Genomic DNA, 21831 nt, shown 5'->3' on the forward strand with positions numbered 1-21831 from the left:
CTGATGTGGGACGGACGACTGGATTTATCCAGGGGTTTGTCCCAGACAGCACCCATCCACCTATTTTATTATATAGATTAGTAGGTGGGGATACAACCTTTTAGTTTCAGATGATGCTTACTATTGAAGAAAAAAGAAATAAAATTTCCCTACTCTTTTTTTTTTGTGTGATGAAACTAGGCCATTGCCTGCTTTATTAGCTACTAGAGTAATAATGAATGTTGGCTAAATCTGCCGCCAACGGACTTCCGATGCAACTAGGAGTCTCATAGATTTCCAAAGTTCGATTCAAGTTAAAATTAGAGAACTATGTCAACTCTTGGTAACGTACGCCACCTCTTATTTGGTTGCTTGATATAATAATATAATTTAAATGTGTTGGTTGCCGAAGAAATGAGAGGATTTATTGTAACAATGTAATAGATTCAGCTAGACAAGTTTGGAGAAATATTTGGTCCCTCTTATTTTGTTTTGTGTTTGTGCACCTTTTTTCTGTCCAAAACCTCTTGTCATTTTACAAATTTCAATTATTTGCTTCTAGATTTCCCCCGAAGAAGTTAATCGGATATTAGAAAATGTTAATCGGTTAATGGGCTTCATTACAACCAAATGAATATGCCTATACAATTCACTTTTAGCATGTCTTGGATAGTTCTATTTCACGTTAGTGGCCGGCCTGCTCGATCATTCTGTGGCTTGGACCTCAGTGTTTGAAGGGTGGGTGTGAGCTGACCAACTCACCATCAACTTCTCCCTCCCCGATCAATTGTTCAGGGAACCTGTCTCGGTGATGTTCAAAAACGGGAAGAAGAGGTGGTTTGAAAACTTGTGTTAGCACGTTTTTGACCACCTTCTACTTTTCAACCAGTTCTCGACCCCGAGCGTAACTACCCAAATAAACTGGCAGCTCCTAGTCGCAGCAACGGCGGCACTTAAATTGTTCAATCATTACAATAATAGGGGCCTTCCAGGAACTGACCAGCTCACTTATTTCGTTTAAATTATACTGTAACAAAAATGGTAATAAAAGTAAGGGAAATTTTAAAAGGCCCCCCCGTTTTTGTTAAAAGGCCTCCCCGCTAAAAGCGCCCCTCATTATAACCCATTTGGTTATAGGGCCCCCTCTACAAAAGAGCACCTCCTTCATCAATATTTGACCTAACGGCAAAAGTTAACGCCGTTAGGTCAAACTGTGATGTTGACCACGCGACATCATCATCTTCTCCGGCGGGGTCGCCGGCCGGCCAAACTTCCGGCCGGCGACCTTTAAATTTTTTTTTTTTTATTCTCTCTCTAAAATTATTATTATTATTTTTTTTTTTTCTAAACTCTCTCTCTAGATCTAGAGAGAGAGAGAGGCAGATCCACTGAAGGTCTGCGAACAGACCTTCAATGGATCTGTTCGCAGACCATTGAGGTCTGCGAACAGACCTTCAAAGGGTCTGTTCGCAGACCCTTTGGAGGTCTGCGAACAGACCTTCAAAAGGTCTGTTCGCAGACCTTCAATGGATCTGGCTCTCTCTCTCTCTAGATCTAGAGAGAGAGAGTTTAGAAAAAAAAAAAAAAAAAATTTAGAGAGAGAGAGAGAGAGAATAAAAAAAAAAAAATTTAAAGGTCGCCGGCCGGAAGTTTGGCCGGCCGGCGACCCTGCCGGAGAAGATGATGATGTGGCGTGGTCAAATGATGGAGAGAAAATGTGGGTGAAATACACCTTTAAAGGGGTTTTTTTCACCCATTCAAAGAGGGGGCCCTTTAACCAAGCTAAGTCAAAGGTTTTTTACTAAGTCAACGAAACTATGGGGAGGCCTTTTAACAAAAACGGGGAGGCCTTTTAAAATCTCCCTAAAAGTAATTGAGACGTAAGTTGTTTATAGGGTACATAACCTAGTGGGGTTCTTGGTTGTGTATAAAAGCAAGTAAATTTATCATATGGTAGTATATTCACTTACACTAGTTCTATGGTAGTGATTCCGCTGTAAATTCTATGGATGTTTTGGTTTTCTATGGAAGTGATTCTGCACGTGCTAGGGATAAATTGGTTTTGGTTTTGGACCTTAGACTGTAGTCTTGTACTATCTTGTGCTAATTGGCAACTGCAAAAAGATTGTCTACAACATAGAAGTTGAATTTAGAGCAACTTAGATTTAAGTTTAAAAATCAAGAGTTATTTCCTATTTGCCCCCTACTTTGTTACCAGTTTCCTTTTTGGCCCCCTACTTTTTTTGAATTCAAATTTAGCCCCCTATTTTCATGTAAATGGCGTAACTACCCTTCCTAATTTCAAAATAAAATATTTAAAAAATTATTTCCACCTCACTTTGTCTTCTCCTATGAAGGTCGCCGGACGGAAAATTTTCCGGCCGGCGACCTTCAAAATAAACACTCTCATCTCTCTCTCTCAAAATATACCGGTGAATGGGTTTCCCTTCGCCAACCCCTTCGCCGGAGATCTGTTGAACCAGACCTTCAGATCTGTTCGGAACAGATCCCCGGCGAAAGGGCAACCCCTTCGCCGGAATATTTAGAGAGAGAGAGATGAGAGTTTTTTTTTAAGGCGCCGGTCGGAAAATTTTCCGACCGACGACCTTCTTCGGAGAAGACAGAGTGAGGTGGAGAGAGAGAGAAATGTTAGGTGGAGGGAAAGAGGTGAGGTGGAGAGAGAAAGAGAGAGGGGAGAGAGATAGGTGAGGTGGAAATAATTTTTTTTTAATATTTTATTTTTAAATTAAGAAGTGCAGTTACGCCATTTACATGAAAATAGGGGGCCAAATTTAAATTTATGAAAAGTAGGGGGTCGAAAAGGAAGCTGATCACAAAATAGGGGGCCAAATAGGAAATAATCAAAAATCAATTTGTATGTTTTAACTCCCAATTTTCATCTTCCACCTCCAACCACCACCAGCCCTGAATACCATCGTCATCGGTATTTGTTTCTCTCTCTAGCTCTCTCTTTCTTTTTTCTTCCTTCTCTACCGTGCTATCTCACTTGGCAAAGGGAAGGCCTACCTTCTCCAGAACAACAATTTCTTTTGCAAATCTCTTACAAGCTCGCTTTGTCTGAGACTAAGAGGGTCCGGGAAGGGAACCCTTCCATCTGGCGGAATTGAAAGAAATGTGACGGAATCAAGGGTTGCGGTTAACAATTTATAGGTCCAGTGTCAGATTTTATTTTGGGCCTTTTGAACGAGCTGAAAATATATTTTAACGCAAGGTAATAAATAAAAAATTGAAGTAATTTAACAGTGAAAAAAAAATTTATGGTCGAAAAAAATCCAAGTTTAACGTATGATGTTGCTATATAGCCGACCTTACATAGCTTTTATTTTCCCAAAGTATTATAATTTAAGATCTAGTTTGGTACATATAAAGATTAGATAGAGGGATTCAAGAGAGATAAAGAAATTGGTGATTCGACATATTAGAAGAGAAATGAATGGGAATTTAAAAGAGAAAAAAATGATAGCAACAACTCATGATTGTAATAATTACCAAATTAATTTTCGGTTTGCTAATTCTCATGTTCGAGACATTACAACATTATACCCCTTTTAAGTATGTTGAGCAAAACGAGAAATGGAAAGACAAAATTTACGAGAGATTTCGCTACTAATAATGTATACAAGATTAAGGTTAGTAGTTAAAAAACAAATAGATTAAATTTAGATTCAAAACAACGTTGCCTCCAAAATAAAATCTAATCAATTCAAGGAGATTCTCTTCATGGCCCAAAGTTCCTACCAAAACTTCTGGAGTACCAAACAACAGTCCCAAATCTAGAAAATAAATGATTTTTCATTAAAACAAAATAATTTCAAAATACCACCGATATAATTATATTATAATCATTTTAAAACGTTAGTCGTTTTTCCGTTATTTGAGATTGTTTTTTTTTTTAATTTTCGTAATCAACTTATAATACGCGGCCTTAATTCCTTTTCTTCTTCAATTCCGCGACTTCCATTTCCGTGTTTCTCTTCCCGGTTCACTATCCTATTCGAAACCCTAATTTTATATCTGCTTCAGATTTTCTCTTCTCTTCTTCCGTAGAAGCTTCTACCGATATTTATTCTCATTTTCACGCGCCTAGGTTTTCCCTCTCTTCTTCTTCTTCTTCTTCTTCTTCTTCTTCTCTGTTTTCAGATCATAAAGGACGAAACAATTCAGATTTCCGATCGTTCAAGATAAACCAGTCCAGTGCTTTTAGAGAAAGGGAAGGCTTAGAGAGAGAAAGAGAGATGGCAGAGAATGGAGGAGGAGAAGAGAAGTGTTCATCACCAGTAACATCATCTTCGCTGGAGAAAAGGGTAAAATTTTTGTGTAGCGATGGAGGGAAAATATTACCAAGACCAATTGATGGTGAACTTAGGTATACTGGTGGAGAGACTAGACTCGTTGTTGTTCCTCGAGATATTAACTTCTCTGGTATTTCATTTCTCTCTCTCTCTCTCTCTACTTTCTCTCTCTAACTATTACTCTGCAACTGCAAGCATATGCCCCAAATGTTCTATTTTCTCTTTACTTTGTTTTGTCAAAGTGTGACCCTACTAAAGAGAAAAAGTACAAAGAAACAAACAAAAATCATTTTAATATCCAGAAGTGTGATTAGTGCTTATTAACAATTAGGGTTTTATACTTCTAAATCAACTCATTTGTTTAGAAGTGAATATATTGGAAGTGGTTAATCCAAGATTTACTTTCTAGGGCTAAAAAAAGGAATACAAATTTAAAAAAATTTACAAGTACAAGAAGATTAGAAAAATTTATAAATATTCGTTCATTGATGAATTAAACTTTGTTTGTACGATTGTAATTTGAAAATACTAGTGATTAATAGTTAAATCGAACTTATATGCAATATTTGGGATGTGCAAATTAGTAAATACTAATGTTGAAGTGAACATTTATGTTTTATATATGACCAAAAATTTATAACGAACAAATGCGTATCATAACGCGTTACCTAATTGTGAGAAGTAAGAACGTGGTACATCAAAATAACGTGATTTAGGTAAATCAATTAAAACACATAAACTCGTAAAAGGCAAAATAAGGAATGACACAACAATTTGTTTATTGAATAAGATATTAGATAGATATAACCGTTCTTAAAATTTAAAATACATGTATAAATTAGAGAGAAGGAAACAAAATACTGACTTTGTGAAGAAGATTATGCAGTTTCGGTATGCAATCTTTTAAAATACGTCATCTCGCCTCAAGGTGGTTTGCCCTCACAAGGCGAGGCGGCGCCTCAAGTCGTACACCTTGATGCGTAATAGGTATAAAGTGTTATTTTGTTTGAAGGAAAATGATATCAATGTGTAAAAACTTAACATAGTTTGTATTCTTTACTACCGTTATATCAAGTCCTAAGTGTTAAATAAACAAAATATTAATATTTTTGTGTTGCCCAACAACTCGAATATAAAATGTCACTTTGAGATGCACACATTTTAGTCTCGAGTTCAAATACGTACGCTTGAGGCATCAGGGACGGCCTCGCCTCGAGGCGCGCCTCTATGCCTCTGCATTAATTTTTTTTTTAAACATTGTTGGTATATATTGTGAAAGAGGAGATTGTGGTTTTATTTTATTTTTTGTCTTATGCTTAATATTGCTTAAGTTCTAAAGCTTAAGAAATGGAGATAGGTGGAAGAGTTTGAGTTGCTCTTTTGAATTCTAAAACATATTATTAGTAAGAGTTTTAACAAAAAAAAGATATTATTAGTAAGAGTTCAAATTATGCATCTTTAGTGTATGTAGTTATAGAAATAATTTTTTGGTTAAAACGAAAGCCACGGGATTTGAACTCATACTCGTGTATTAATTCGAACTATCCTTCTTAATTTACGTCTCAACTTTCAACCTTAGAAATAAAAGCATAATTCCGGCCACATTCCAATATCGGTGTTGATACACGTAAAAATTGAAATATATTATGTAAAATCTGGTTTTACATTAGACTTTCTTTTATGTAGGTAGTCTAACAAACGCATTGGAAATTTTAAAATAAATATACTCTCGATATTTTATTCATTTGTGTGATAAGCAATTGGATTATTTTCTTTTTCCATATTGAGATTTTTATTTTTCTGTTGTATATTTTTCTTGTGGGTTGCTAATGAACAACCTTTCTTGTCTTAACCCTAAACACTAAACCCTTAACCCATACTTAGAACTTGATATCGTATGTATTGAGATTTATGAGCATAATCCATGGCGAATTTCAATTAATATGATGTATATATATCTTGTGCAGAGCTAATGAACAAGCTTTCTAGCCTATTTGGTGGAAAGAAAGTCCTGAAGTACCAGTTGATGTCGGAGGACTTGGATGCCTTAGTCTCAGTTACTAACGACAACGATGTTCGACACATGTTTGATGAATATGATCGACGTGCCAGATTGATCGAAAATGGAGGAATTCCGATGTTACGGGCTTTCTTATTCTCATCCGATCCTGAAATAGTGCCAGTGCCTTGTACTGTCAAAAGTTGTGGGGTTGAGCAGCGTTACATTGATGCCATTAACGGAATTGTTCACATTCAGTCACCTACTTGTGGAGTGTCTCGAAGGCCCATTGTGCGTGATATCTACACAACCGAGTCAAAGCACCGTGACTTATGTTCGCCACCTGGTCTTCGAAGAGGGATGCATAGAGTACAGAGTTCTCCTAGTGATTTATACAACCTTGGCCATCACCAACAAAACCACCACCTAAAGCAACACCGGAACCACCACCTGAACCATTACCAGTGCCACCACCAAAACCATTACCAGGACCACCACTGTCCCGGTAATGTTGGTAGGGCCAGACAGAGGGTGCTCAGTTCCTCCTTTGGTCGAACTGAGAATGGGAGAATGCAGATGAGTCATGTTCCTATAATGCAATATCACTCACCAAGAAGAGATCCGAATAATGGTGGGTATTCAGGTTGTGGGCATAGTGGGGATTGTACATTGTTCAGGAGTAACTGATTCGACATGAATGATCAACCATCTTTTCGTGCGTTTAGGTGAGACCCGAAACTAAACTATGGTTTTTATGTTTTCAGTCAGATACAAATCATATGCATGGGATTCCCTTAAACAGTCCCATAAGTTTTAAGTTTACATGGGATTTTATTTAATGAAAAATAGCAGTGGATTAAGACCTTGGAAAAGTTTCATCTGGTTTTTATCTAGCTAGTCTCACTTTCACTTACACATATTTAGGTTCTAACTTTCACTTTGAGAAGGGTAGAATCCCTTATTCAGATCGAAAGAACTGGTTTTATGTAGCTGGTCGCACTCGAGTTATTGGCTCTACAATTGTGAATTTCAAAAGTGAACTTGATTCATTTCATGAAGATCACTTCAGATTGTAATTCTGTGCATCTGTGCTGCTGCAGTGTTACCTACTACTATTTTCCTTACGCCATAGGGAATATTTTAGGTCGATGTTTATGGGAAACAAAGAAATTTTCTGGAGTATAATTTTTAGGGCAATACATATTTTTTTGCAATCTTCTGTTTGTTCAAAACACCACTCTGGCGATACCTCAACCATCAATTCCGACGACACTTCCACCACCAACTCCGACCATCATCACCATTCTCTTTCTTCTCTCTCTCTCTCTCTCTCTCTCTCTCTCTCTCTCTCCCTCCCTCCCTCCCTCCCTCCCTCCCTCCCTCTCCCTCCCTCCCTCTCGGTAATATGTTGTGAAAGACAACCCGAAGTAGAGAATCAGGATATCAAGAAATAACTGAATTAGGGACCACCACTTCATCCCACTTCATCCCACTTTCATCCCTCTTACCCTGACACTTATTCCTCAACAAGGAGGTCCCAAAATGAATCTGGTGAAAGTGTAAATCTTGAATTAAGTGAACTTAAGGTATAAAAAGTAGAGGTAGATTAGTTAGATTTTAGGTTGTTAAGGGTTTAAATTAGACGGGTTATAGTGTTTATCACGTCTTGATGATGTATTAATGCATTGTAATAACTAGCCAAATTCATATCCAAAAATCCACCACCATTTGACTTAGTGGATGGACACCCACTCCGCATAAGGTATCATGTCACTCAAATGGAAGTCGAAATACATGATTTATTGAACTTTGGTAGAAATAAAAGTAGATGAAGGAACGAATGGGTTCTCATGCCTTGTAGGATTTTCAGGGTTTCTATATGCCTTTAGGACCCAAGATGTCTTTTTTTCCTTGAGAACTCGACTACGATCTACGTTAGTCGTACAGGACATTGATACATCAAGAAGCCGCCTAATTTAAACCATGAATGAAAGAGGCTTAGAGCCCAACAACATGAAAGAGGCTTAAAGCCCAACAACATGAAAGAGGCTTAAAGCCCAACAACATGAAAGAGGCATAAAGTCCGATAAATTTATAGGATTATTTATTTTATTTATAGCCTAAATTACATGAGATAAATCTTGATGGCAAACTGCTTCCAACGAGACCCGATCCCACGACTTCATGGACTTAAGAGGGGCGTCCAACCACTACACCAAAGGCGTGGACAGCCCAAGATGTCTTTGACATGGTGGTTATTGAGTTATCCAAACTCATGTGTAATATGTTCATGAGGTGTCCTAATGACAATGATTCTTGTGTGATAGAACAAAAAAAATCCATATAAAAAAAAATACCACAGTTGGAGAGAGATTAATCATTTTCTCTCTCTTACAAACCTGTCCAATATTCTGACCCCAAAATTGATTGGTCAGTCGCACTTTTAGGGTTCCAAAATAACCGTAATAACTTCTTTTTTTAATCACGCTTCTTTTCCTCTTATTCATTTTTTCCAAAATTACACAACACAAACCCCAATCTGTTTTCATTTTTACAATTTCCATCCCTATCTCTCTATCTCTTGCTCTGTTTTCATTCTTCATCCTAATTAAAGAAAGGGTTCTTTGAATTCATAACCAATTGAAAAGGGGGAAAAAAAAATCCCATCTCCTAGTTTCATTTTTCTATCAAATTCCCCTGTTCTTCTTCTGATTGGGTTGGATCCCAAGCTCTCAAATTTCATTTTTATCGTTCACCCAAATCCGGGTTTGTTGATATTTCATTTAAGAAGTGATTTTTAAGACTGGGTGGGTTAATTGAATCAAGAATTTTCCGACTTCGATTTCTTGATAATAAGGTTAAATAAAACTTAGTAAATAGTTGTAGGTTTAGAGAGTAATCACGGGGATTTTTAGGATACCGTCATTGAGCTGCGGTCTATGTGATAAGATTATGGGCTGCATTTGCTCAAAAGGAGCAAAAGATGAAGAAGAAGATGAAAACTTAAGTGTAAGTAAATCTTCGAAAAAGTTACCGAAAAGAGATGAAAACCTAGAAATTAATGGTGATAGTAAAAGAATATCCACAATAACATCGAACCCACTATCAGTAGAGATTGTTGTTCCAACTCCAATAACATTAGATGCAGAAGATAAGAAAGAATCTCTTCTTCATAGACCAAAAGTAGGTCATCAAAGAAGATCGACAGCGGATATTGAATCAAATGGAGGAGATAAAGAGCAACTTTCGAGAGTAATAAGTTTCATGCCTAATGGTGTTAAAGGGGAACAAGCTAGTGCAGGATGGCCACTTTGGTTAACGTCGGTAGCTGCAGAAGCAATTCATGGGTGGGTACCTAGAAGGGTGGACTCGTTCGAAAAATTAGAAAAAGTTAGTTCTAATCATCTTCTTTTTTTCTCCTTAGTTCATGGATATCGTATATTCAAATTTGTTCATCCACATAGTTAGAAGAAAGAAAACCTTCAAAATTACTACTCCTGATTTCCTTGTTTCGGTTTTTTGTAATGGATTGTAAAATATTTATCGTTTTAATTCGTCATTGAATGAAGTGCATAAGCTTGATACCTAGTGGCATTGCTTTTCACAATAGTAGTATGAACAAGATAGGATTGTGCAAATGAATCGATTTTTTTTTTCTGGTTAGTAAAGAAGCCACCTCTCAATGACTTTGTTTTTAAATACGGGTCGACATCTTTCTTGTCTTTGGAGCTTCAATATATCCTTTTATACATACATAGCTTTCATGACTTTCTTCCTTTAGTGATCTCAACTTGTTAGAATTTCATGTTGTGCTTGAATATCCACATTGATCTCATATTCTGCTCTTTTTTTAGATTGGTCAAGGAACATATAGTAGTGTATATAAAGCTCGAGACCTTGAAACCGGGAAGATGGTAGCGTTGAAGAAAGTTCGGTTCGTTAATATGGACCCAGAAAGCGTCCGTTTTATGGCTAGAGAAATTAACATCTTGCGTAAACTTGATCATCCGAACATTGTGAAGCTTGAGTGCCTAATTACTTCACGGACTTCAAGTAGTTTGTACCTTGTATTTGAGTACATGGAGCATGATCTTGCCGGGCTCTCCGCCTCCTCCGACACCAAGTTCACGGAATCACAGGTACTACTTAAAGCTGTTTTTCTTTATGTATCGTGAATTGTCTTCATAATGCTTTATCAAACCAAACTATTTTCTGTTTGGCAGATTAAATGTTTCATGCAACAACTACTTTGGGGGCTTGAGCACTGCCATAGTCGTGGGATTCTACACCGAGACATAAAGGGTTCTAATCTTTTGATCGATGGTAATGGAGTTCTTAGGCTTGCCGATTTTGGGTTAGCAACAACTTTCCAGCCTGATCAAGTGCAGCCATTGACGAGTCGTGTCGTAACTCTTTGGTATCGACCTCCTGAACTTTTGCTTGGTGCTACTGAATATGGGGTTGCTGTGGATCTCTGGAGTGCGGGTTGCATTCTTGCAGAGTTGCTTGCTGGAAAACCTATAATGCCAGGAAGAACTGAGGTATACTCCATCTCTTTCAAAGTTTCACTTCGATATCTTATTCTGGTAGACGTTTCTAGGCCTGAATCTTTTTGCAGCAAAATCACTTACTTGCGGTTGCTTTAATATGTTGATGTTCAACATTATCAGGTCGAGCAATTGCACAAGATCTTTAAGCTTTGCGGTTCTCCCACAGAGGAATACTGGAAGAAAAAAAAACTTCCACATGCAACTATTTTCAAACCTCAACATCCTTACAAACGTTGTATTCACGATACCTTCAAGCACTTCCCTTCTTCTGCTTTAGCACTTTTAGATGTATTACTTGCTATAGAACCTGAAGACCGGGGATCAGCTGCTTCAGCTCTTAAAAATGATGTGAGTATAGTTGTTCTTTTGGTATTTCACTTTTAATTTTTGCCGGGTGAAATTTGAGAATGTGAAACTTGGTTAAGAAAGCTAGTGACTGACATTTAGTTCTTTATTCTTTCAGTTCTTCACAACAAAGCCACTTCCTTGTGATCCATCAAGTCTTCCGAAATATCCGCCCAGCAAGGAGTTTGATGTTAAACTTAGAGACGAGGAAGCTAGGAGGTATGTTTAGTTTTACTTTAATTTCAACCTCAACTTCCGTTATTAAATACCCAGAGAATCTAAATTTAACGATAGGTGTACGGGGATCATTATTATAACATCAACCCAATTCAAATGAATTTGGCCTCAACTTTACATAAACACTATGTTGTCTTGACTGTTTCATATATTTTACTTCTAGGCAAAAAGAAGCAGCGAGAAAGGGGCGTGGATCCGAGCATGGGAAGAAGAATTCGAAAGATTCAAAAGCAACACCACAAACTGATGGAAATATAGAATCACATGGACAGTCACAGGTACAACCATATTAGAGATTCATATAATTGTCATCCTCTATGCATGTTTCCATTCTGTTTTTGGGTTTTATAGCTAAAATAAGGAATTTCAGGGGCATTCGAACCCAAAAAAGAATTCTCAAGAGAATGGTGGATTTAGTTTCCCGACCGAGGAATTGAAAGGAAAGGAAGATACTCGAGCTGGTGCAAAGAAAGTATTTGGTTCTTCGACTAATGGTCCAAAGTTGAGAACACAAAGATCTTATCTTCAACAAGGAGTTGCGAACTTCTCTAAATTCACTGCGAGAAGCACAGCGAAGTGGGATAACCCAAGGCATAGAAGTACAGATGCCCATTGGATGGGCCCACAAATGAGTGTTCGATACGATCACTTTGATGATAATGAGCATTTCGAAAAGAAAAAGTGGCCTCATCATTCACCCGACGGCCCAACAACTTCTCAACTTAAGGTTGAGAAAGTAAGTAGCAAGGAAGCTATGGTGGTAAGAATCGCTTCAATGAATCAGCTATTCCTTTTTTTCCTTTTCCCTTACTTTGTTAAGAAAACTAAATCTTAATCTTTGTTTCAGGGTGCCTATCTCACTAAGAAGAGCAGAATCCATTACTCTGGACCTCTAATGCCTCCAGGGGGTAACATTGAAGAAATGCTTAAAGAACATGAGAGGCAAATACAACAAGCTGTCCGTAAAGCTCGACTAGACAAAGCCAAGTCCAAGGATTATGCTCAAGATAATATTGGGGTTGAATCGTTAAATCACAATAGAAGAAAAAGATAGGTAAAATCAAAATAGCATGTTTCAATTGTTAAACCACAAAAAAAACAAGAACCACATGGAGTCTCTTTGCAATTTGGGTGTTGATTAAGGTTCACCCAAAGAGGTCCATGGCTATAATTTTGTTACGAAAAAACATGCTGCAAGAATTTATAGGAACTATACGAGTAGACTCCGATTGAAAATATATGTAATTCTTTTGGGGTTATTTGGTTGTCGGACCATCTTCAGATAGTATCATCTGGTTTAACATGTTACTACTGACATGAACGTAGAACCTTTTTTCCTACTCTATTACTGTTTTTCAGTTTTGATATATTTATAAAACAGTACATATAGAAGAGAACTTCAATTTTATAAAGCAACTGAATATATGATATTGTTGTAAGTAACAAAGTTGTACTAAATATCTCGTAAATGAAACAAAGTAAAACGAAAGGGGAATAACATAAGTGCTAACTCCTTTCATTCAAATAAGCTAGAAAACCAGAAATCTATTACGCTAATGAAATGTATATATATATATATATACTAAACCACTTTCCTCGGTGTCGCGATTGCACTTAGCTTGTGCAATAGGCCTTTAAACCCCTAGATTACCTCTAGTGGACGAGTTGTGTCTCGTGAGGGTTTGCAGTGAATTTGCCCACAAAATTCTGATATAACCAAGCCTTCTAAACCTTTTACTAGTTATGCACTACAAAAAACACAACAATTCAAAAGTTAGAACCATCTGAACATATGAGAATCAAACTACTAATATCCAAATAATATGATTAAGAGTTTAAAGAAGGTATGGAAGTATAAAAAATGTATGGTAACAAATTTCACCTATATATACAAACACAGGTAGACTCCTCCCTCTTCATCTGAGTTGATAAGAAGAAAAAGATATAACATAAACATTTACCGAAATAATTGAAGAACAAGTAAACGAAAGATTGAATAGAAGTATAGTTTAGAGATACCTAATTTAAGAATGATGAAACCTATAAGAGATGATCCGGAACACCAATTGCGTCATAGTAATAAAGAGGAACAATACACTATAGCAGAATCTTAAAAACCCCACAGGATTATTGTTTAACAAGAAGCCCAATTGAAATTTCCAAGCATGCCAAGGGTTTTTTGTGTATTCTGAAACTTCAGAATAAACTATGGCATATTGATTTCTTGTATGAACCGCTTCCCTAAACAAATTTCGAAACATTGTCGTGACTTCTTTTTTACTCCCAAAGTTGTTTTTGATAATACCAAAATTAATCAAATGAGCAACATCCTCTTCAGTGTCAACCAATGAATCCACCAATTGTGCATAAGATGAAAAGTAGTTTGGAGCAACATCTACATCTTTATATTTCTCAAATGCAATCATATTCATTAAAAACGACTCTGTAGTGTTGTCTATCAAAAGGGTTGGAATAGAAAATATACCATCACGATCAAATTTTACGTTTAAGAATGACTTTTGTCGAGGAGCTGGGTTAAATGTAACTCCACGCCTAATGAGTTCACTGACAGATGATATGGTGTGAAGTGTATTGGTTGAAGTATCATTAGAAATTAAAGATGGAGGATGAAATGATCTAGATATAACTTCAAGCAAATGACATCCTCCAGAACTAATTAGCATGTCAACTACCCTTCTAGGCTGAAATGGATCAAAATACCTATAGATATCTCTAATTAATGAGAAGCCTTCAATTGGAGCTCCTAACCTTTCAATTATCGGAGAGAAAATGGTTTCTAAAACATGAATCGGGATTTGGTTTTCGAGTAGAACCAAGTCTCTCCGAATACAAGCAGCCTCTTGTTTGATGAAAAATGCATCAATACCGTCGGAAAAACTGACATACTCTCTAAACAACATTCCAAGTATAAACAAACCATCAATTAGTAAAATTTCCACGAATTCATTTCTAGACAGGTCATTTAGAGGCTGGGAGTACCACTTCCTACATTGCTCTTCAATTGATTGAACCCGCTCAACCAAATCATCTAATAATACCACGTGAGATACTCCATGCGTTCTAAGTAATAAGTTATATACAACATATAACTTATTTAAGTTGTTTAATTTTAAGTTTTCATCTTTATGATGAATAGGCCCAATGGAGACAAATAGAGGTTTGAAGGGAGTTTTACCTTTGAACTTATCCTCTACACTATAGATGCTGATCTGATCACCTTCCATCACAACACTTCTCTCATTCATAGCCCTTAGTTTCACCCAGATTGATCGAGTTAAATCGCATACCTCAGACATTATTTTTTGTTCTTCAATGTTCTTCAATGTTGTTTGTTCTTCAATATTGTTTGTTCTTCAATATTGTTTGTTCTTCAATGTTCTTCACGTTGTTTGTTCTTCAATGTTTCTTATTTTTTTGAATGGCAAGAGTAAAGAGAAAGAGTACAATGGCCACCTTTCCTTACTTAGAAACAAAACCGGTCCCCTCCGGGCACTCTAGCATCTTTCTTTTATTTGCATGTGTAACAAACTAACAACTTATTTTATTTGCTAAACTTGTTTTTTGACCAAAAAAAAAACTACATAGGAATCTCCAAAAAAAGGGTGTAGGAACTATTTTTTTTGTTGAACTAGGGTGTAGGAACTAGGTTGGTCCATTTATAAGTTGAGTAGTGATCAATCTCCCAGCCAATCACGTCACGCCACATGTCGCATGTGGTACTTTGGTTGGGGACAACAAGCTTACCTAACCATTTTTACTGTAATAGAAATTTAAATTAATGAAGTTATGTAAACACTAGTTTTTTTTTATGAGATATGTAAACACTAGTTACTTTCACTAGTTACGTTCAACAAACAAAAAAATGCAAATAGCAGTGACTTCACAGTTCCTTTACCTTTTTTTTGAAAATGGTAAAACTTTTAGATATCCATTTCTATGATTTGGTCATTTATTTATCTACTAGCATTGATTCTTATGTTTACATTGAAATCTCATATCAACATTTAAAAAAAAAAATCCAAATAAGGAGAAAGAGACACTATGTTGTCCATAGACTTAACACATCTATTACCACTTCTTTTAGGGCAGGGAAAATTGTGAGTTTGGGACCATATCATCTCATATGATCGTCATTAAATGAAGTGAAAATAAGAGTTACTTGTTTTGTGATTTTCTTGCCGTTATGTTCTCATATTCGTCGTTAACCTTCAATTATCAAATACTTAAACTTTTCGACATATTTAAAATAACTTTGAGAATGATATTAACTTTCAATAATCATTTATTTTTTTTTTTAATAATGACTTCAATGGTCATTACAAAGACATTGATGCATCGATACAATGTGATAAGTACGATAACGGCCGAATTACTATTGCCCTAAAGCCGACGAAATTAATGACCTCAAGTCCGACGAAATTAAATGACCTAAAGCCTACAATAACTACTTTATTTATCCACAAGTTCAATATTCTTAGATTTGCGCTTCCATGAGATCAAATCTGGTACATTCTCAGTACAGAGTACATGAACTTACCAACTAGGGGTGTCAACGGGTCGGTTCCGGTATCTCACTACCCAGAACCAGAACCTATTAAAAATTACAGTTCCGGTTCCATAATTTAAGGATCCAGAACTTGAACCTAAAAAAAATACGGGTACCCGTCGGGTATCGGATATTTATCGGTTCCTTTTAGGACTTCTTATTTAATCGTTTTTGACACTAATTAGGAAGGTTATTCGAAAAATTTAATATTTTCGGTAGAATCTATTAAATAAAAAATACATGAATCAGTTATTAAAATTTACGAGAAATTTGATTATGTATATTTTAAGTTGCTATAAAATATGTTATTAAATATAGTTTGATTATCGATTAAAGATGTTATGTTAAGTGAGAAACTCAATATGACATGATCAGAACATAATTAACATAAAATAAGTAATTAGGACCTTAAAATTTGTGAAAAACGACTAATTGCGCATTAAATTCGGGTATCGGGTACCCATCGGATATACCCACTAAGTATTGTAATCTTATCGGTTCTATTTGGGTAATACCCGTTGGGTATTAATTTCTTATCGGATATGAAAATGAGGATCCAGAACTGACATAAACAATTCCGATTTCGGTTCGATTCCGGGTAAATGGGTACCCATTGCCACCCCTGTTACCAACTGGGTTACCAGTTCTTCGCTTAATCATTCAATTTTAGTATGAACGCATGGGGCCGATAGGTCGTTGTCTCAACATTTGTATACTTTTTTTTTTTTTTTTGTTGAAATTAACATTTGTATACCTATTGCTATTTATAGTTTTAAATTAAAGGCCTCTCCTTCCTCACAAACTTTACTTCAAATTTAGTTTGAGGGAGGCGCCTTTAAAACGTCAGGGGCCCTTTCAAAACCTTCTTTCCCTCGGGGTCATTAGTGAGAGGGGGTGGCACTAAATTATCCCAGGGAAATAAGAGAACTCTACTTACCCATTTACCTGACACACACATTTATTCACCCTCACAACTCAGATTCAGTTTACCCTCACACACTCACTTCTTCTATTCGCACACATTTTGGTCGAATGGCTTGACCAGTATTAAATTTGTATACACATTTTACCCCACCACTTGACATTGAGAAATTGAGAACTTGCCAAATATATGCTTAGCTAGTGTTTCAAACCTAGAGGTCACAGGTTCGTTTCTTAGAAAAAGTGGACTATATGGTTTATTGAACTTGAGTTATTAAAGTATAAATAACGTACCTACTTGAGCTTCAGGCAATAGTTAAGTTGGAGTTAGTTTGATCCCCGTTCTTGTAAGAGTTTAAATATAGTTGTAATCGTTTTTATCATATGTTTGATGTATTAAGGCCATTAATAATGACTATCGTAGAACCTAGTCAATTTCAAAAAATACAAAATAAAAAGAAAAATTCAAATAAGGAGAAAGAGACTATGCTGAAAAATGTTGTTCATGGACTTAACATCTCTAATTTGGCCACGGTAATCTATTATATAAAACGCAAACTTTTTTGCTGACTGGGACAAACCGAAACACAAATCCGGCTGTCTGTTGCGAAAGTGACTAAACCCTTTGATGTGGTCGGTTATATTCCCTGGCGCCTTATCCCTCTTTCCCTTCCCGCGTTACAACTCTCCAAACGTTCCAACATTGATGAAGAAATTGATGACCTGATGTTACAAAACATTGATGAAGAAATTGATGACCCGATGGAATTCCTTATCTTCTCCTTCACTCTTCTTCCATTTCTTCATCAATTTCTTTTATGGATTTAGGGTTTTGTTCATTTCTTTTTAATGGTTTCCTTTTCAGGTTCAGGTGTTTTGATGAATCATGGCAGAGGATTTCCAAATCGAAATGGTGTTGTAGGGTTCGTGTTCATTGGTTCATTGTTACAGTGATCTTGTAACTACCTAGACCAAATCGAAATGGTTTTATTTTCATGGTGGATGGGTTCTTCGTCAGTTCTTTTTCTTCATCACTTTCTTTTCAAATTCTCTTCAATTTATTTGATTCAGGGTTTTCTTCCTTTCTTTTTAATGGGTTTCTTTTCAGGTTAAGGTGTTTTGATGAATCATTGCAGAGGATTTCCAAATCGAAATGGTGTTTAGGGTTCGTTTTCATTGTTACAGTGAGTGATCTTGTAAGTACTTAAACCAAATCGAAACAGTTTTATTTTCAATACTTAATATGGTGGATGAGTTCTTCTAAAATGAAATTCTTGTAAGTATAATATACCTAATTTGATCGAAATGGTTTTATTTTCAATAAAATGGTTTTATTTTCCATACTTATATATGGTGGATGGGTTCTTCATCAATTTCTTTTCAATTTCTTTGATTTAGGGTTTTCTTCCTTTCTTTTTAATGGGTTTCTTTGATCTTGTAAGTATCTAAACCAAATTGAAATGGTTTTATTTTCAATACTTATATATGGTGGAGGAGTTCTTCTAAAATGCAAGTCTTGTAAGTACAATATACCTAATTTGATCGAAATAGTTTTATTTTCAATACTTATATATGGTGGACGAGTTCTTCTAAAATGAAAGTCCTGTAAGTACAATACACCTAATTTGATCTTGAATATACGAAGATCCTTCGATGATAAGTATTGAAAATAAATTACAGGTTATCAACCTCTTGGTTTAGGGATTTAGGGATTTGTTCGATTTGGTTGGTAGTTCGATTTAGGTTTAGGAATCTAGGGTTTTGTTCATTTGTTTTTAATGGTTTTCTAATGATTTAGGGATTTGTTCGATTTGGTTGGTAGTTCGAATTAGGTTTAGAGAAATTGATTAAGAATTGTAGCCTCTTGGTTCAGGGATTTAGAGTTTTATTCATTTCTTTTTAATGGTGTTCTCATGATTTTTATGGATTTCTTTTCAGGTTAAGGTGTTTAGGTTTTTGATGAATCATGGCAGAATATTTGCAAATGGAAATGGTGCTTAGGGTTCGTGGTCATTGGTTCATTGTTATTCAATTACAATGAGTGATGTTATTTATTTTCATCCTCTAGGTTCAGGGATTTAGGGTTTTGTTCGATTTGGTTGGTAGTTAGATTTAGGTTTAGAGATCTAGCCGCAAAATTATCTACTTTTCTGATATTACTTCGATTTCATTTTCTCTCTCTCTCTCTCTCTCTCTCTCTCTTTAGATTATAGTTTTATTGTTTCAATCTTTACAGGTATATAATACTGCGCATTTCTTTGTTTCAATCTTTACAGGTCTATAATATTTTCACCGTTTAAGAGTAGATTTATTGGATGCTCCTAGAAAATGGTAAGACCTTTTCATCTCTTTAATTATCATTTATCTTTAAGTGTTTTACTGTTTCATTCTTTACAGGTATACACACTCTCTCTTTCTCTGTAAATTTTTTAAGGTTTTATTTATTCTGATTCATCGAGGATAACTTTGATGTTGCTGACTGATAACTCTAATATGATTTAGATTTTTCTTCTCTGTTCTCTTTTTAATTGTGCTTAGATAAATTGAGACCTACAATATTTACCATTGACAAACACTAAGTGTTCGACAAATTTCCTAAATGAATTCATTACATTATCCTGTTCCTTCAATTTGGTGGGTTAAGGTAAATATTAAAGCGGGGCTTACGATAAATTGAGGTGTATTTTAGCTATTTCCCTAAAACTGTAGCTTCTAATTTCTTCTCTACCTTTAAATTGGTAGTAACAAATTTCATGCAAAAATTCTACCATATCTTCATTAGTTGTGAAATCTCTTTCTTTTACGTTAAATCTTCTTTGTTTCAGTCTCTATTTCTGGCTCTCCTTCGAAATTTATAGTTAGGTTTCTTATAGTTACCTAACATATATATGCTACTGCTTTTTATATCTAAAAATACCGTTCTATGTGGATTTGTCAACTTTTTTATTCTATACATGTGATTCTTAAGAAATTTTGCGCTCCTTAGGTTTCTTCCCATCAACCATGCTTAGATACAACGAATTTAATTCGTTATTATTTTTGTTATTAAGTTGTATGTTGATGGAGTGAGTTCAGTGTTATATCTCATTGTTTTTAACTTCAGGTTAGTTTGGTGTTTTTTATGAGCTGAGCTCTGAATTCAAATCTTCTTGGCGGATCACCCATTTTTGTAGCCCAATCTGCTCATATAATTAGGTGCCATTACTATATTGCATAAATCTGTTTGAGTTTTTATGCATGTAAAAAGATAATGTTGATACCTATAATTCAGGGATCCGAGATTCACATACAATGGTAGACGTCAATTTGTTGAATCATGATAGATCATCTGACTTGCGTTGGAGGTTACAATTTTTACTAAATCTATTTAAATAGGGAATTATTGGGTTTGTGTTCAAATGTTCCATTCAGTTATTTGAACCATGATAGATTGTTTGACTTGCGTTGGAGGTTACAATTTCTACTACGTCTACTTAAATAGCGAATTATTGGATTTCTGTTCAAATGTTTCATTCAATTAGTTGAATCATGATAGATTATCTAATTTGTGTGGGAGGTTATAATTTCTACTACTCCACTTCTATTCAAATAGGAGAATTATTGGGCTAGCACAACACATATTTTATGGAATGCAGGTTTTATTCTATATGAGATGCTTTATGGTTGTACATCTTTAAGGGAAAAGACATACTAAAATCAAGCCTCTGATTTTGGATTTGGATTTGTGTTCTGCGTATCTTCTTATCATATAATAGCATAAGATACAAGTAAGTTAGTCTCACTGATTCTTCTACTATGCTCACCTATGTTTTAGTTTCATTTTGTTTTTCATTCTAGACTTAGTTGCAGACAACATCCTTTTCAGGAAAAACAATTAATTAAATTTCTGTAACTTTTGTGCTACATGAATCACTTTTGAGGGATCATCTTTTTCCAAAAAATGTAAAATTTTAGTATTTAAGAATTGTAAGCTTGTTTGCGTCAAACTGGATATTTTGGTTATAAGTATCGAAAACTAACTCTTTGATAAATATGTTGTTAATATTTCTTCCTACCACTTCAGAGTATTTTTATAGAATTTATGTTCATTTAGATTTCAATTTTGATATGTATTATTGTCTTTTTTATTTTAAATAACTTAAATCATTGGTGAAGTTTTATACTCCTATTTCTTATTGTTTTCAATAGGTTTGACGTCTATTATTTGGAGAATTATGTCCCCACTTATCAGTTATTGTCAATTTTACAATTTTATCAGTTAAAAAAGAGTTCGACTCTTCGCGATATTCATTTCATGATGCTGAATTCATTTCGCGATGTAGGTTATGCCATCTGATTCTGCAAAAACTCCAAATGACTAGATATAGATAACTTACCTTCGGTAATCCCGTAATATATAGTTGAATTCTCCTCTTAAGTGCTCTTGGAGAACCTATCTCTGCCTATTCGATGCACATCCCGTGTTCGCTTCCGATGATGAATTCACCTTAGGAGCACAAAAGATACCATAATTCATAATAAAAATGAAACTGGTGTAGAGTTTTGACTACTTCATTATTGTGTTTGAATACCTTCATTAGTAGCAGAAACTCTACATTTTTGTCTGACATGGTATTTCTTCAAGAGATTTTGAATAAAGTTTATTTTTCTTTCTTTTGTCGCTGTAAGTTTCTACTAATATTGTTTACCGTAACCTCTTTACTTTTCTTATTGTTCCTGCTTCAACAATTTTTTTAAGCTAGAAAAGACCCTATACGTCTAAAATTTCATTGTTGCTCGAATTGGCTTCACTTTATTTCTTGTGTGTTTTTATCATTTTTTGCTTTCAATGGGTATCAATACACTGTCTACTGTAACCTTTTTCGTTTTTTTTCTTTTTGCAGGTTTACGAATTATGAGTAATTTCGTACAAAGTCAACT

The 21831-nt window shown here is 35.3% G+C and overlaps 4 protein-coding genes and 1 long non-coding RNA gene across 5 annotated transcripts in view; 3 read left to right on the plus strand and 2 right to left on the minus strand.

The window, feature by feature from the left end:
* The window catches only part of LOC147532386 (FAD synthetase 2, chloroplastic-like), a 35828-nt gene extending 35657 nt beyond the window's left edge, over positions 1–171 (plus strand). The window contains exon 6 of the transcript XR_015227455.1: positions 77–171. The gene's annotated coding sequence lies outside the window, so the exon portion shown is untranslated. The remainder of the gene's footprint in view (positions 1–76) is intronic.
* Positions 172–3905: 3734 nt separating this feature from the next.
* LOC147532391 (RAF-like serine/threonine-protein kinase PRAF) lies at positions 3906–7163 on the plus strand. Its single transcript, XM_086647014.1, has 2 exons — positions 3906–4422; positions 6260–7163. Exons 1-2 carry the CDS (start codon positions 4236–4238, stop codon positions 6976–6978), a joined length of 906 nt encoding a protein of 301 aa, XP_086503140.1. The 5' UTR covers positions 3906–4235; the 3' UTR covers positions 6979–7163.
* Positions 7164–8726: 1563 nt separating this feature from the next.
* On the plus strand, positions 8727–12870 carry LOC147532392 (putative serine/threonine-protein kinase At1g54610). Its single transcript, XM_086647013.1, has 8 exons — positions 8727–9681; positions 10146–10430; positions 10515–10832; positions 10962–11189; positions 11305–11405; positions 11587–11701; positions 11794–12183; positions 12271–12870. Exons 1-8 carry the CDS (start codon positions 9244–9246, stop codon positions 12475–12477), a joined length of 2082 nt encoding a protein of 693 aa, XP_086503139.1. The 5' UTR covers positions 8727–9243; the 3' UTR covers positions 12478–12870.
* On the minus strand, positions 12811–13350 carry LOC147532393 (uncharacterized). Its single transcript, XR_015227462.1, has 2 exons — positions 13306–13350; positions 12811–13171 (listed from the first exon to the last, which is right to left on the minus strand). It is a non-coding gene; the product is annotated as an uncharacterized LOC147532393 (long non-coding RNA).
* A 97-nt stretch (positions 13351–13447) lies between these two features.
* On the minus strand, positions 13448–14799 carry LOC147532394 (UPF0481 protein At3g47200-like). Its single transcript, XM_086649937.1, has one exon. It carries the CDS (start codon positions 14738–14740, stop codon positions 13448–13450), a length of 1293 nt encoding a protein of 430 aa, XP_086506063.1. The 5' UTR covers positions 14741–14799.
* Positions 14800–21831: the final 7032 nt, after the last annotated feature.

Source organism: Eschscholzia californica, unplaced genomic scaffold, assembly GCF_041429995.1.
Source record: "Eschscholzia californica isolate CP2 unplaced genomic scaffold, dmEscCali1.0.p SCAF_6, whole genome shotgun sequence".
In the NCBI taxonomy this organism is placed as follows: Eukaryota; Viridiplantae; Streptophyta; class Magnoliopsida; order Ranunculales; family Papaveraceae; genus Eschscholzia; species Eschscholzia californica.